Source organism: Benincasa hispida, chromosome 9 (genome assembly GCF_009727055.1).
Source record: "Benincasa hispida cultivar B227 chromosome 9, ASM972705v1, whole genome shotgun sequence".
Taxonomy (NCBI): Eukaryota; Viridiplantae; Streptophyta; class Magnoliopsida; order Cucurbitales; family Cucurbitaceae; genus Benincasa; species Benincasa hispida.
The window spans coordinates 4,059,327-4,074,765 of record NC_052357.1 but is presented as its reverse complement, the minus strand read 5'-3'; the positions used below and the strand labels follow the sequence as shown (position 1 = coordinate 4,074,765).

The 15,439-nt window shown below is 33.1% G+C and overlaps 1 protein-coding gene across 1 annotated transcript; it reads left to right on the top strand.

Moving 5' to 3' along the window:
* The first annotated feature begins 11,727 nt into the window (after positions 1-11,727).
* LOC120086325 lies at positions 11,728-14,954 on the top strand. The gene is made up of 9 exons (XM_039042913.1): positions 11,728-11,942; positions 12,600-12,676; positions 12,870-13,098; positions 13,222-13,376; positions 13,468-13,513; positions 13,601-13,692; positions 13,800-13,896; positions 14,376-14,432; positions 14,536-14,954. The coding sequence occupies exons 1-9, from the start codon at positions 11,790-11,792 to the stop codon at positions 14,683-14,685; spliced, it is 1,056 nt and encodes a 351-aa protein (XP_038898841.1). The 5' UTR covers positions 11,728-11,789; the 3' UTR covers positions 14,686-14,954.
* Positions 14,955-15,439: the final 485 nt, after the last annotated feature.

Here is a 15,439-nt window from a genome sequence, read left to right as displayed (position 1 = left end):
AGGTTGACACGACCTCATATCCTGAGTGTTTTGGAACTCCTGCCTTTGAGGGTGGTCCTTGATTAGTATGGGTGAGAGTGGTCAGATTGCCAACTCAACATGCCTACTTTTTTGGGACTTGTCTGATATTTATGGAAGTGGAAACTCAATACAAAAAAGGAATTCACTCCTTTCCCGAGCAGGATAATGTAGAGAGATTGTTCCTTAAGCGCTGATTCCGGGCTTAACATAGTGGCCACAACTTCTCTTTAGAAAGAGACGACTCAACCATAGGGATTATGATTTATGTTCATTAGAGGGATCAGTGGTACTTAAGAAGTTAGATGTAACTACAGGGGCATAACAATTATTGGCCGAGTTGTACTTACGAGCGATCTGTGAAGGTTGTCGCACTTATTGATTGGTTAAGATGGACACATAATATATCTGTGGGAAGAAGAGTTTCAACTGTCGGTCTTTAAGTGGAGTGTCTGGCAATTAATGTATGGTGGATCCCGTGACTAAAGAGTTTAGTCAGTTATTCACGTACTGTTGGAGCTTCGAGCTATAGGTCCATAGGTCCCTTGGTAACTCAATGGATTTAGTTGATGATCAATTATTGGTGTTGATTTGAAATGTTCAGATTGACAAGAGGTAATACGATTATATATGATATGATCGCGATATATGTATGAGATACATCTAGTGGAGGATTAATGTAATGAGATTACATTAAGTACCATGGAGTAGAAAAAAAGCTATGGTTTATATGTTTCATGAGATGAAATATTAAAACTATAAGTTATAAATATAGTATGATAAGTTGGTTTATCATTTTATATTGATAATAATATTAATTATTAGATAATTAAATCATTTTCTCTAATAACCAATTGAGTGGGAGGTTTATTGTGGTTTCATGGTAACGCTGAATCTCTTCTCTTTTGGTAGACGATCGTTTAGTTTTTGCTAAACGATTGGGCATCGACCTATACGATAAGTTCAGCCTTCTCCCATTTGCTCAATCATTTATACGATTGTTGTTTCCTCCATCTTCTGCCTCAAACCAAGTCTACATAGTGCCCACCCTCTGGATTATCATACCGAGAATACCAAGGTAGCCTTCTTAGTGGTATCATACTCAACTCGACACCGCCAAGGTTCTGTGGTGGCTGTTCGTGCTGTTAGGGTGTTCGTGACTGAGGCGATCGCTTCGAGTGCGTGGTGTTTGTGCAATGTAGCGGTTGTGTTGGACGAACGTTCGAGGTTGCTGTGTTCAAACGTTCGTGATCAAGGACCTGGGCGATGAGTCTACAAATGTTTGTAGCATTTCTCCTTGATTATTTGTAGTATCATGCTGTAATTTCTGTAATGATTGCATAACCGTTTGTTTCTGTTTATGACTGTAATTGTAAAGTTCATATATGATTGTAATTTGAAATGATCTTTTTGCTACTGATGGAAATCCTCGTGTTCAATTTCCTTCAATATGGACCTCTAATTCTAGAACTATATGATAGAAAATGGGATTGCATCCCAACTATCGGCCCCAGGTACAACTCAGCAGAATGGTGTATCGGAAAGGAGAAACAGAACCTTGTTAAACATGGTTTGGTCTATGATGAGTTATGCTCATCTTTTAGACTCGTTTTGGGGTTTTGTAGTGGAGACTGCATGCTATATTCTGAACAACGTTCTCTCGAAAAGTGTTTCTAAAACACCTTTTAAGTTGTAGAGAGGCTGTAAAGGTAGTTTACGCCACTTCAGGATTTGGGGGTGCCCGACACATGTGCTAGTGACTAACCCGAAGAAGTTGGAACCGCGTTTGAAAGTTTGCCTCTTTTTAGGCTACCCTAGGGAAACGAGGGGTGGATACTTCTATGATCCAAGTGAGAACAAAGTGTTTGTTTCTACAAATGCTATTTTCTTGGAAGAAGACCACATAAGGGATCATAAACCACGAAGTAAGCTTGTTTTACGTAAGATTTCTAGTGAGACTGGGAATACTGATGGTTCAACAAAAGTTGTTGAACAGACTGACAGATCAGCAAGAGTTTTTAAGGTCGGTACATCTAGTCAACCAGCTCAAGAGTAAGACTGGCTCGACGTAGTGAAACTGAGAATCCTGAAGGTTCAACAAGAGTTGTTGAATAGACTGACAGATCAACAAGAGTTGTTGAAGTCAGTACATCTAGTCAACCAACTCAAGAGTTGAGACTGCCTCGACGTAGTGGGAGGGTTATGAACCTGTCTCTTATACACATCTAGATGTGTATAAGAGGTAAGACCTATTGGGTGTAAGTGGATTTATAAGTGAAAGAGAGGTGTAGATGGAAAGGTGCAAACCTTTAAGGCTCAACTCGTGGCAAAGGGTTATACCCGGTTGAGAGAGTTGACTATGAGAAAACTTTCTCACCTGTTGTCATGCTCAAGTCTATCAAGATACTCCTGTCCATAACCACATTTTATGATTATGAGATATGGAAAATGGACGTCAAGATTGCCTTTCTTAATGGTAATCTTGAGGAGACTATCTACATGACTCAACCAGAGGGGTTTATAGTTCCAGATTAAGAGCAAAAATTTTGCAAGCTTAATGGGTCCATTTATGGGCTGAAACAAGCGTCTCGATCGTGGAACATTAGATTTGACACTGCAGTCAAGTCGTTTGGCTTTGATCAGAACGTTGATGAGCCTTTTTTATACAAGAAGATCATCAACAACTCAGTATCTTTCTTGGTACTGTATATGGATGATATCCTACTCATTGGAAATGATGTAGGGTATCTGACTGACATTAAGAAATGGCTAGATGTCCAGTTCCAAATGAAAGATTTGGGTGAGGCACAGTATGTTCTAGGGATCCAGATCATTCGGGATCGTTAGAACAAGAGGTTAGCCTTGTCTCAGGCATCGTACATCGATCAAATGTTGATCAGGTACAGGATGTAGGATTCCAAGAGGGGTTTGTTACCCTTGAGGCATGGAATCGTTTTGTCTAAGGATCAATGTCCTAAGACATCTCAAGAAGTTGAGGAGATGAGACGGATTCCCTATGCTTCAACTGTTGGACGCTTAATGTATGCAATGTTGTGTACCAGATCCAACATTTGCTATACAGTAGAAATTGTCAATCAGTATCAGCCCAATCCTAGATTTGATCACTGGACGGCGGTCAAGACGATCCTCAAGTATCTTCTGAGAACGAGGAACTACATGATCGTGTATGGAGATAAGGATCTGATCCTTATAGGATACACGTGCTCTAAATTTCAGACTGATAGAGATTCTCACAAATCGACATCGAGGTCAGTGTTTACTCTGAATGAAGAGGTTGTAGTGTGGAAAAGCATCAATAAAGGATGCATTGCAGACTCTGCTATGGAAGCCGAATACGTAGCCACTTGTGAAGCAGCCAAGGAGGCTGTTTGGCTGAGGAACTTCCTTACAGATTTGGAAGTTGTTCCAAATATGGATTTTCCGATCACTCTTTATTGTGATAACAGCGGGGCTGTGGCAAATTTGAAACAACCTCGGAGTCATCATTGGGGCAAGTATATAGAGTGGAAATACAACTTGATTAGGGAGATTATGCATCACGATGATGTGATTGTCACGAAGATCGTGTCGGAGCACAACGTTGTTGATCCCTTTACAAAGGCTCTCACGGCTAAAGTGCTCGAGGGTAACCTGGAGAGTCTGGGTCTGTGGGATATGCGACATCTTGTCTAGGGTAAGTGGGAGATGATACTGGGGTATGCCCTAGTTTATTGTATATTGTTATTTATCTTGTATTGTACATTCATCTCCCGAGGCATTCGAACAAGTGACAGATTGTTGGGATTGGTGTCCTAATTCTCCTGGAGTCTCGTAGTTTATAATATATACACATTGTTATGAATAAAATAAGAGTTATTTTATCTGGCATTTACTCATATCCAATAAAAAAAGCTCCATGGTTATCGTACATAAACTTAAGCATGTATATGAGATATACAAGTGGATCATGCCTTAAGTGATAACCTAAATAGGTCTGTAGTATAAGGATTAAGGAGGGATACTTGATCCTGGTGACACTACGGATACAACCCACTTTGTAGAGGTTTGCAAGTGTTGTGAACTACTACAGATGGTAGATCTTGACCACTCATGTGAAGACATGCAAGCGGGGGTGTCCTATACAAAGAGTTTGTATAAGACTGGACCACGAGATGACTAGTCTTTGTATATAACGCCATTGATACTGGAGACTTACATCTCACCTAAACGATCATAGGTGACATGACCTCAATCCTAAATGTTTTGGGAACTCCTTCCTTTGAGGGTAGTCCTTTGATTAGTATGGGTGAGAGTGGCCAGATTGCCAACTCAATAGCCTACCTTTTCGGAGAATTTTCTGATTTGGGAGCTGGGAACTCACTTACACAAGATGGAATTCACTCATTCCCCGAAGTAGGGGTAAGTAGATAGATTGCTCCCTTAAGGGCTGATTTCGGGGCTTGAACATAGTGGTCACAATTTGTCTTTGGAAGAGACGACTCAGTCATAGTAGGAATATGACTTATGTTTATTAGAGGGATCAGTGGTACTTAAGAAGTTAGATGTAACTACATGGGCATAACGATTATTGGTCCAGCTGTACTTACGAGCGATCTGTGAAGGGTTATCGCACTGTTGATTGGTTGATATGGACACATAATATATATGTAGTAAGGAGAGTTCAACTGTCGGTCTTTAGTGGATACGGTTAACGAATGGTGGATCCCGTGACTAAAGAGTTTAGTCAGTTATTCACGTACCGTTGGAGCTTCGAGCTACAGGTCCATAAGATCCCCTTGGTAGCTCAATGGATTCAAGTTGAGGATTAGTTTTTGGTGTTGATTTGAAATGTTCAAATTGACAAGAGGTAATTTGATTGTATATGATATGATCGGTGTGATGTATAAGATACATCAAGTGGAGGATTAATGTAAATGAGATTTACATTAAGGACCATGAAATAGAAAAAAGAGCTATGGTTTATATGTTTCATGAGATGAAATATTAAAACTATAGGTTATAAATATAGTATGGTAAGTTGTTTATCATATATATTTATAATAATATTAATTATTGGATAATTATCTCATTTTCTCTAATAACCAATTGAGTGGGAGGTTATTGGTGGTTTCATGGTAACCGTGAGATAAAAGAAAAAATGTTTTCCTAAATTTAGTAGTTGATAAAAGTGAGATTTTCTAGTCTCGAAAATTACTCACGGTGGCTATCAAGTAAATGAAATTTACTAAACGACAGCTGAAGAGAGACTAGATGATCGTGGAATGAAACTATACGGTAGTTCACTCATCTGGCCGATAGCAAAACGATCGCAAGCTTCTTCTAAACGATTGGGCATCGTCTATACGATATACACTGTCATCTCCCACTTGCTCAATCGTTTACAAGATTGTTCCTCCGGTCTCTTCCTTTAACCAAGTCCACACAGAGCCCACATTTATGGATTCTCACACCGAGAATACCAAGGTAGCCATTGTGGGGTATCGTACTCAACTCGACATAGTCGATGTTTGTGGAGGTCGTTTGTTGGGTTCGTAGAGTTCATATGGTGGTTGTCGATTGTTTGTGATCTTGGAGATCGTTGAGTTTGAGCGTTCGGATGTTGCACTTTTGGAGTCTATTCGAGTGTTCGTGATCAAGGGTGTTGAAGATGAGTCTTCAAAGGTATGTGAATTCTATCCCTTGATCTTACTAAAGCATGGTGTAATTTTGTTTTATGCATAGCCTGTAGTTTCTGTTTCTTGATTGTAATTGTTAATGTTCATATACGAATGAAATTTGGAACGATCCTTTCACTGCTCATGGAAATCCTCATGTCCGTTTTCCTTAAGATTATTATTAAAATTCACAGCATTCATTTCAGTGTCGTTCCAATTAGTCGAGATTTACGATTTTTCTTCAATAACTCATTATTTTATTCGGTCATGAGAAGATATGAAATTAATTCAGAATACTATTTAAAACCTTTCTCTTGATATTATTGCTGCAGGAGCATATTTGAGACATGAAATGTAGAAAATGTCTTCTTTAACATATCGGTATTAGTAATTTTCTCTCTGCATAATAACAATTTCGAATGGATTTTAAATAATGTGGAGTTGTAATCATTTACTGATTGAAATCTTGTAGCCTCAAGTGCATCAACTCATAACGAGCTTTAGGAAGAATAACTGCTTTTTGATTATCATACCTCTCTTTCAAAATTTTCCACAAGATATGAGGATCTTTTATTGTAAGATACTCCATTTTCAATCCCTCGTGGATATAATGACGAAGAAAAATCATCGCTTTTTCTTTGTCTTGACTGGATATCGTATTTCATTCTTTAATTATTTCTCCCAAGTTCATAGCATCCATGTGAATTTCGGCATCAAGTACCCATGACAAATAATTATTGTCATTAATATCAAGGGCGGCAAATTTTAATTTTGTGAGATTTGTCATGACAGCACTATCATAAAATATTATACTTATGTTAGAAATTTAATAGATATTGAATATGCAAAATAACATTAAATTTATTAATTATAACGAAGAGGAAAAACCGACATACCTTTAGAACCTACCTTTAGTGGGGAAAATGACAAGAGCTCGTGCTGATAACGTGTTGCGAAATGAGAAGTACAACGGGAACACGGATATGGAGAAAATATAATATATTATTATATTATATATTAATATTAAATATATAAAATATAAAATAAAATAAAATAACTAAAATTATAAAATTGGATAATATGTAAATTAGTAGAATTTTGAAGTGGAATTCTCACCAATGTATGTGCATTTTTAAGATCCACCAAATGCCACTATTTATAGGCAAAGTGACAAGACAACATGTATGAATAATTACGAGATATATGGACAAGCATATGGACAACATGAAGGGTAACACATAGTTTTGAGACATTAAACAATGGACATCTATTTATTATTATAATATTTATAATAATAACTAATTTATCAAATAAATTAGTGCAGCTCCAACCGTATAATTAATTATCTCATGTTAGCTCAAGGGAATAATTATAATAAAATAGTGAGTTTTTATTAGCTACAGTAAACAAAACTGACCGTAAAAGTTTTTTTTTTTTTAAACGTTATCTCAAACTTTAAAAGTTAAATACCCCATTTGATAATCATTTTGTTTTTTAAAATTAAGCCTATGGATACTACTTCAATATCTAAATTGTTTTCTTTGTTATCTACTTTTCACTAATGGTTTAAAAAAAACAAATTAGAACTAAAAAAAAGTAGCTTTCAAAAAGTTGTTTTTGTTTTTGGAATTTGACTAAGAATTCAACAAACAAAAATAAAAAACTAAATGGTTACTAAACGAGACCTAAAATATCGAGTTTTAAAATGTAAATATTCAAATTCTATTTAGGTTAAGGGTGTATTTTTTTCTGTATATTTAAATTTTTTAAAAAAAAACTTAAATTATTTCTATCCAAAATTCTCTCTTTGCACCTTCTCAAGTCTTTTGTGGTACTCTTAAAAAAAAAAAAAAAAAAATTGTAATAACCATTAAATTTACATATTACTTTTGATACAAATTAAAATATTTTGTCAAAACAAATTTAGCCTGTGACAAATATGTACTAACAATTTAGAGGTATGCAGTTTAATTCTTTCCATAAGTTTTACTTTTTTTTTTTCCCAAAAGAAATTTAAATCTTACCTGACATCTTTAACCTTGTGTTTCTTAAAGCTATATGTGCAAGGTTTGGTGTCAAATTAGGTGAATAAATTTGTTGAAATACGATTACCAATAAACAATATATTTAAAAACTTTAATTTTTTTTTTTTTAATAAAAAAAAGGTCATGCTATTGATTAAATATTTCGAGTTTGTTTATTGAGAGGAAAATCTAGTTAGTGATCTAAAACTACCGCACTAATTATTATTACCACCAAAAAAGTCAACCAAAAGAAGAAACGTGAACAATCATATAATATATTTTTATTGTCAAAAGAACTTTTGACTCTTTGAATAATAATTATATAAATCATAAAAGGATTTTTGAGATGGGTATCCTACTCTACCAATCACACCATAACTGCTGAACAAATTGATGATATTTATTTTTCTTTTATTTAATGCTTCTAATAATGGGTTTGAATCTATATGGCTTGAATTGGATTAGAAGTTAGAGATCAAAAGGAATAAGATACTGAGTTTGTTAAGTAAGGTTTGTTCACCTAATGCTACGTTCATATATCAACCTTCAAATTAAGTTTTCCATTGTTTTTGCTCGTATAATATAATAATGATCGGAACAAGGTTAAATTATACAAAATATTTCTAAAGTTTGTTTTCATTTTTATTATTGAAATTAGGGGTGTCCAAAAAGCCCGATAACCTGAAAAAATTTACCAACTTATTTGGGCTGGGTTGAATTCAAATAAATTAAAATTTTATGAGTTAGGTTGGTTCATGGATTCATCTAATATAACCTAGACCGAATTTGTTATTAACTTTAAAATATATATTTTTTTTGTTACTTATAACACAATTATTTATACATATATTGATTTTAATTTTTTTTTAATTTAAATATTTTTTTGAATAATTTATTCTTCAACAACTCTTAAAACTAGTTTCTTTGCACTTTATAAAGAAAATTTCTACTATATAAATTGAAATTGAGTTGTTAATTTTAATTCAATATATGAAAATAATTAAATTAGATTTTTACATATTTACGTTTTGCTTCTTTTTAGAATAAAATTTTAAATAAATGACCTGATTAACCCCAACCAACCCTACTCAAATATTTCATGGTTGAGTTAGATTGGGTTGGGTTCAATTTTTAATAAGGATTATTTGGGTTGAAGAAATTTATAAACCAAACAATTTGGCTGGGTCTAAAAAGTTTTTCACCCAATCCACCGCTAATAGAACTTTTAAATTTGCCTAAAAAATGCACTTTAAACTTTGAATATGTTCTAAAATATCTTTTTATTTTTTAAACATTAGAATAAAATATTTTTATATTAGTTGTCATGTTAATTTACGTGAATGATGTGGTAGACAATATCACGTATATATGTCTTTCAAATTTTACACATTAGTCGTCACATCAATTTTTATTTTATTTTAATAATTTAGAAAACTCTACAATAATATCTTGAAGCAAATTTCGGGGTTTAAAGATTAAAAAAAAAACAAATTTTTAAAACATAATTGAAGCAAACTTTAAGTTTTAGAAATATTTTGTAAATAATTTAACCTAGTTTAATAATAGTAAAATAGGCCACATTTTATTATCGGAGAAAAATGATAATTATTTTAAATGATAAAACTGTTAAAAATATTTACAAAGATAGTAAAATGTCATTGGATATCAATGATAGACTGCGATAGATATCTATCAAATATTGATAGATTTTTATCGTAGTCTACTAATAGTGATGTTTTGCTACCTTTATAAATAAATTGGTTTATTTTTCTTTATTCGAAAACAATTTAAAAGAAAGTCATATTTATTTTAAAGAATTATAATACACATCAATAAATCACAATAGCAATATATTATTTTTATTAATATAATTATAAATCAATGCTATGTGGCTGAAACGTTATATTTATCTCCACAATCATTTTCCTAAACTTCAATAATATTCAAAGTTTAGTTACTCTTTTTCTTTTTAATAAAAAAATCATTAATTAGATTATTATTATTTGTGGGTCTTTCCAAATCTTTAGATGGAAATGTTTTCCGACCAAAAGCTTTGAGATGGGCTGCACGTCCTATGAAGATTATTGAATGTTCTGTGCTATCTCAATCATTCTCAGCTGACACAAAATTGAAATATTTGTAGTACTACCAAAATATATATTTTCTTTATTTAGAATTTGACACATCATTATTGTTACATTAAAACTTTATAACATTTCCATTAAATAATTTTGATTAATATATTAACCCAAAGTTTGTTAGAATGATAACAAAAATTTAACTCAATTGACATTCGAATGTACTAGTAACCACGAGGTCTATGATGAATTTCTCTAATCTACTTGTTGTTGAATTTAATCATGTCATTATAAAATATAATACTATATTAATAACAAAACCTACAAAATTAGGAGATAGCAATCTTTGGGTGATGGAGTTGATGTTCCGAAAAAATTGGTGAATTGGTTTATAGACATCACTCAACCAACCCTCATTTTTCGACAAACCAAACCATGTTTTCTGTGTGTTGTCTTAACAATAAAAGTTATTATCAAATTACTATTTTTTAATGTTTATGTTAGCAATTAATTAATGTTTATTACTTAATTTAATACTATAACACTCTTCCTTTGTTAAATGAAAAATAAAATGGGGAAATAGCAATCGTTAGATGATATGGTTGATGTGTCGAAAAAAATTGGTGAATTGATTAGTACGATGTCGTTCTATCAATCTTCGCTTTCTGACATATTTATCCATTTTTTATGCGAGTCAATCTCAATGATAAAAGTTATTATTAAATTATCATTTTAAAGTCATTTTTATATTAATAATTAATTCATTTTTATTGTTTTTAATCCTATACTACTTTTTGTCCATTACAAATTAGATCAAATAATTACTATTCCCGAACTTTAAGCTAACTTATAAAAGATACATATCTATAGTACTGTATAATTTTCTCACCGTTGGTAAATCGGTAGGATATGGATTTATTTAATTAGTGAAATTTAAATGCTTATATTAATTTTGGTTTTTAAAAAATGTTTATATAATTAAGCTAAGGAAAAAAATTAGTTTTATGACCCTATATTTTTAATGAAGCTCAAGATATTTGTTTGAATAAAATAATTGTCATCTTTAGCATTCATATAATAGAATTTTCAATTGGTTAAAGAATATACCATTGGAATTTCTACCTATCCATGTTTTTTTTTCTCTCTCTTGAGTTGTATGAATATAAATTTGGGCCAAAAAGAATTATTGGGGAGAATCTTTACCTCTCTATTTTATTTTTACATTTTTCTAATAATTTGTATTTTGTCATTTGTTACCACTATTTGAGTCAAAGTTGTTACACACATGTAGTGGTGTGGTGTATTATTTTCTGTATGAAAATATTTAAGTATTGCCTAAACTGCATCCATCTTGTCTAACAAAAAAATTGTTATGTGGTCAGAAAAATGATTTTTTTAAAGAAAAGTAGAGCTTGGGATTAAGTGCATCATAGGTTCACCAGATCATTTTATGTATGAGTGTAATCTATATTAGATAATAATTATGGATGGAGGTTTGAACACAAGACCTCCTTAGACCACCTGCTCTGACATCATGTTAAATTGTCAATCGATCAAAAAATTTAGTAAAGAAAAATTTAATATTATATCATGTAACAAAGTTTGTGAAATAGATAGGAAAGATTACCTTCTAATTTACATAATAAGAAATTGATTTATTTATGGGTCGTTTTCAAATATAAGAAAATGAGAACTTATTTATAAATATAATAAAATATCATTGTGTAATAGATAGTGATCGTCTATCATTAATAGATAGAGACATTTTTGCTATATTAAAAAATAATTTCGGTAAATTTGCGATTTAAAATAATTACCATTTATTTTATATCTGCATAAAATAAAAATTGATTTGAAATTTCCACGTAATCAAAGCATGCAAAAACGAGTATTTATGGGAACTGGCGCATGTGTATCGCAAAAAATGCCCACTTCTATCCACCGAAAAAAGGGCAATACTATCTTTATTTGAAAAATTTTCTGATTCGTAGAGAATGAACGTGTCCGACAGTGTCGTCACGTCGCATCCCGTCGGAGTCGACGAGTCGTATCGCCCTCTTCCTTCTCTCTACTTGGCCTTCTCCTTCATCTGGCTTCTCTCCGCCTGTTCATGGACTGTTAACACCTACAAGAATCGTCACTTTCAGGTTCATATACTTTCATACTTCTTCAACTTGAATCAGCTTTTTCAGTTTTTAAATTCCTTTAGATTAAGAGCTATTTTGCTTGATTTTCATGAATCTCTTAGTTGTTTCTGGCTTCTTGAAGTGAACACTTTGAATGTTCAATTTCTGCATCGATGGAGCCTACTTTGACCGTTTCGATTAGATTAAATTACATATCTCTCCTTATCCTGACACACTAACAGAGTTTGTCTGGTTTTAATGGAGTACGGACTTTGGAGGTTTTTGTTCGATCTCTATGCAGTATCCACTATTTACTTGCCGAGAGGATTTTTCCGATTAATTCGTTAGATTATTCAGTTTTTTAATTTGTCTCTGTTTTGATTCTGTAATTTATGACCGAGTTAGCTGTTGGTCATGTTTTGTAAGCAATTCAATGTAATCCAACTATAATTAATTCATTTCCCCTTTCTACTTTGTTACGGAGATTAGAAATTTTCGCCTTAAGAAAAGGACGGATAAGTTCTTTTAATTGCAAGTGTATTCTTCTTTGAAAATTATGTTCTTAGCGTTTACTTCTGGTTTTTCAATCATCGTCGTTTTTGTAGCTTGAGGAGTGGATTTTGAATTGATTATGATTTCTTTTTCATATTTTTTGGGATTGTTGTTGCACGAGAACAGACCAATAACTTGCAGTGGTCACTTGCATCCGTTCCTCTTCTAAAAGCCCTGCAACTAACCTTATCTTTCCTTTTCTGGTACGTTTAATGCATTTTTTGATGCCCCTTTTCCTTTCGTTTATAAAACTGTTGTTATTTGTATTCAATATCGAAATGAAATCTTCACTTAATCAGATTTGGGATGAGATTAGTCTGCAAATTTTGTAATTGTTCTTTACTTTTCTATCTTCTCTTGGTCCACTCTGAACTCCTATTAAATCTACAATTGCAGGTATTCATGCTTTTATATTCAGACATGTTCTTTATGGATGTCATTTGGGGTATATGTAACTGGAGTGCTCTTTCAGACAGCTTCTGTTGTGTCCTTTTTACTTATTTCCCATGGTTATTGCATCATGTCCGAGCACCTTTCAGTTTCTGAGCGACGAACAACTGCTTCGATTGGCTGTATTTTTTATTTGACTCTTGTTGGTTACCGAGCTTCCATACCTTACTTCTCTGTAAGTTTACTGAGATCTATACCCTCTCCAACTTTCAGCAGTTATTGTTATGCTTAAGAAATGATTGCTGCTGCACAATTTCTCTTCCCTTGATTCTTAATTCCAGCTTCCTATTCGATACAGGTCCTACTTCTGCTTAATTACTTCATTTCCTTCTATGTGATCTTCCGCCACATATATCAAAATATACTGGTATTGCAAGAACAACTAAGTTTTATTCTGGAGGAGGATGTTCAAGCAATGCACGATGCCATTCGTACAAAATACAAGATGTTCAAGTATGCATTTATTATGTAGACCCTTATCTACATATCATATTTAGGTGATAAATTTTGATCCAAATCTGCTGCTTCTGTTTGTATTATACAGAAAATTCCAGGCAATCATGCAAATTGTTGCCATGGCAGAAATAGTGGTATGAATTTGATAGGGTATCTTATCATAGAATCAATTTTATATACTATTTATGGATCAATTCCTCAATCTTCTGTTTGGTTTTCAGATATTCTTGAACATGGATGATTCGGTTGAAATTTACTGGCTTCGTTTGTTAGTACGAGAATGGACCCAATTCTGCATCTTCAGTTACATTGGGTATGTAAATGCATATAATCATATTTTTATGAGATGATATTTTAAACGATAGCTTTCAGGAAGAATTTCACTCAAGTTTATTGACCTTTTTCCTCTATAAACTGCAGGTGGATCTTTAGGTCACAAGACATGGCCCCCCGTTTCTCTGTTATGCCAACTGTTAAGTCTGAAAACAGTAGGATTGTCCCTCCTATTTACAGCATTGTAAGTTACTGTTTCGTATTCAGAAAGTAGAACCGGTTAGAATTATACGCGTTTGTTAGATGGTAGAATATTAAATTTACCTTCATCCATTAGCTTAAGCTTTTGGGTGTGATTTTATATGATATCAGAACAGGTGGTCCAAGAGATCATGTGTTCAAATCCTTGCAATATTATTTCCTCTCCAATTAATATTGATTTTTACTTGTTAGATATTTTACATATTTCAAGCCCTCGTGTGAGGGGGAATGTTAAATGATATAATATTAAACTTACCTTTATTCATAAGCTTAAGCTTTTGGATTAATCGATGATTTAACGGGCTTTTTGTCGAGGTTGAAGTTGACTTTCAAAGCCAGCATGAATGCGATAAATATAGCTTGTAAAATGTAGTATAGTATGGTCATTTAACAGGGTTCAAGCCTTTAGATTAAATTTGAAACCAGAATTCTTTGGGTTTACTAATGCTGCAAGAATTACAGGAAGTGGATGCAGCAACTTTTAGGGGGTTCAGCAGTCATAATTGGCACATTGGCGTGGTAAGTTCTTTGAGCTAGTAATGTCCTGTTATCTCATATCCATTTTGATGTTTCAAATCATATTTTACTCCTACATTTTGACGATCTGTTTGTAACGACACAGCCGACCTCGCTGTCCCGTAGCGGAAGTTCTAAGGATTCGATTGTAGTGATAATTCAACATCCTTGTGCATATAATGCCAACAATCAATCCATGCCAAACCCAGCAGATTTTGTTTCTTCGTCGCCTGCATATGAAGCTGATCATTCATGATGTGATTTCAATTCAGCATTTTGATGAGACAAGTCAATTCTTTTTCCCCTTCAGGAGGTTACAACAGATAACATTTTGTAGAAAATGTTGATAGGAAGTTGTTGGATGTCAAAAATCCCTTTTGCTAGGCGAGAGCAATCCCACTTCTTATTGAGAAACTTCCATACGATTTACAGAATCAAAACTGTACATACTTTTCTCTATACTTCCACAAACTTACAGATGTAAACTGGTTACGACTAAATGAAGATTACCACTCTTTCACTGTATCCTTTCTCAATCCTTCTATAAATAAATTCACGGGAGATTCAAAACACTACGTTAAATGGATTGATTTACTAAGATGATACAGAATTAGAAAAGAATTAAGGGTTAAGTTAAAAAAATAATGTATTTTTTTAAAGTAATGACAACAATACGGTACATAGGAAAGAAATTACAAAAATAAGGTGGAAGAGAAAAATATTGACAAAAATAGGAAAGCAAAATCGTATACATATTGGTAAACCCATGACCTCTATGTTAGTGTATGACTTGGTCAATGAAGACCAAACTCATGGATGGGGTCCATGATTTCCATACTTTTACTCTTTAAAAAATCATTAAATTTGAACAAAAGAATTGACTAGATGACTGATGTGGCAAACTCCTCTCCTCTTCCTCTCTCCTTTTCGTCCTCTCTTTTTCACTTTCTCCTTAAAATGCCAACCTTTGTAATATGTTGTCATCTCAAACCCTAACAGAAGCATCAACG

Bases quoted from the DNA above. Each gene is read 5' to 3' on its own strand.
- LOC120086325 (XM_039042913.1), top strand. From the start codon at position 11,790: ATGAACGTGTCCGACAGTGTCGTCACGTCGCATCCCGTCGGAGTCGAC. The intron at 12,677-12,869 runs GTACGTTTAATG...CTACAATTGCAG, and splicing joins ACCTTATCTTTCCTTTTCTG to GTATTCATGCTTTTATATTC. The intron at 13,514-13,600 runs GTATGAATTTGA...TTTGGTTTTCAG, and splicing joins TTGCCATGGCAGAAATAGTG to ATATTCTTGAACATGGATGA.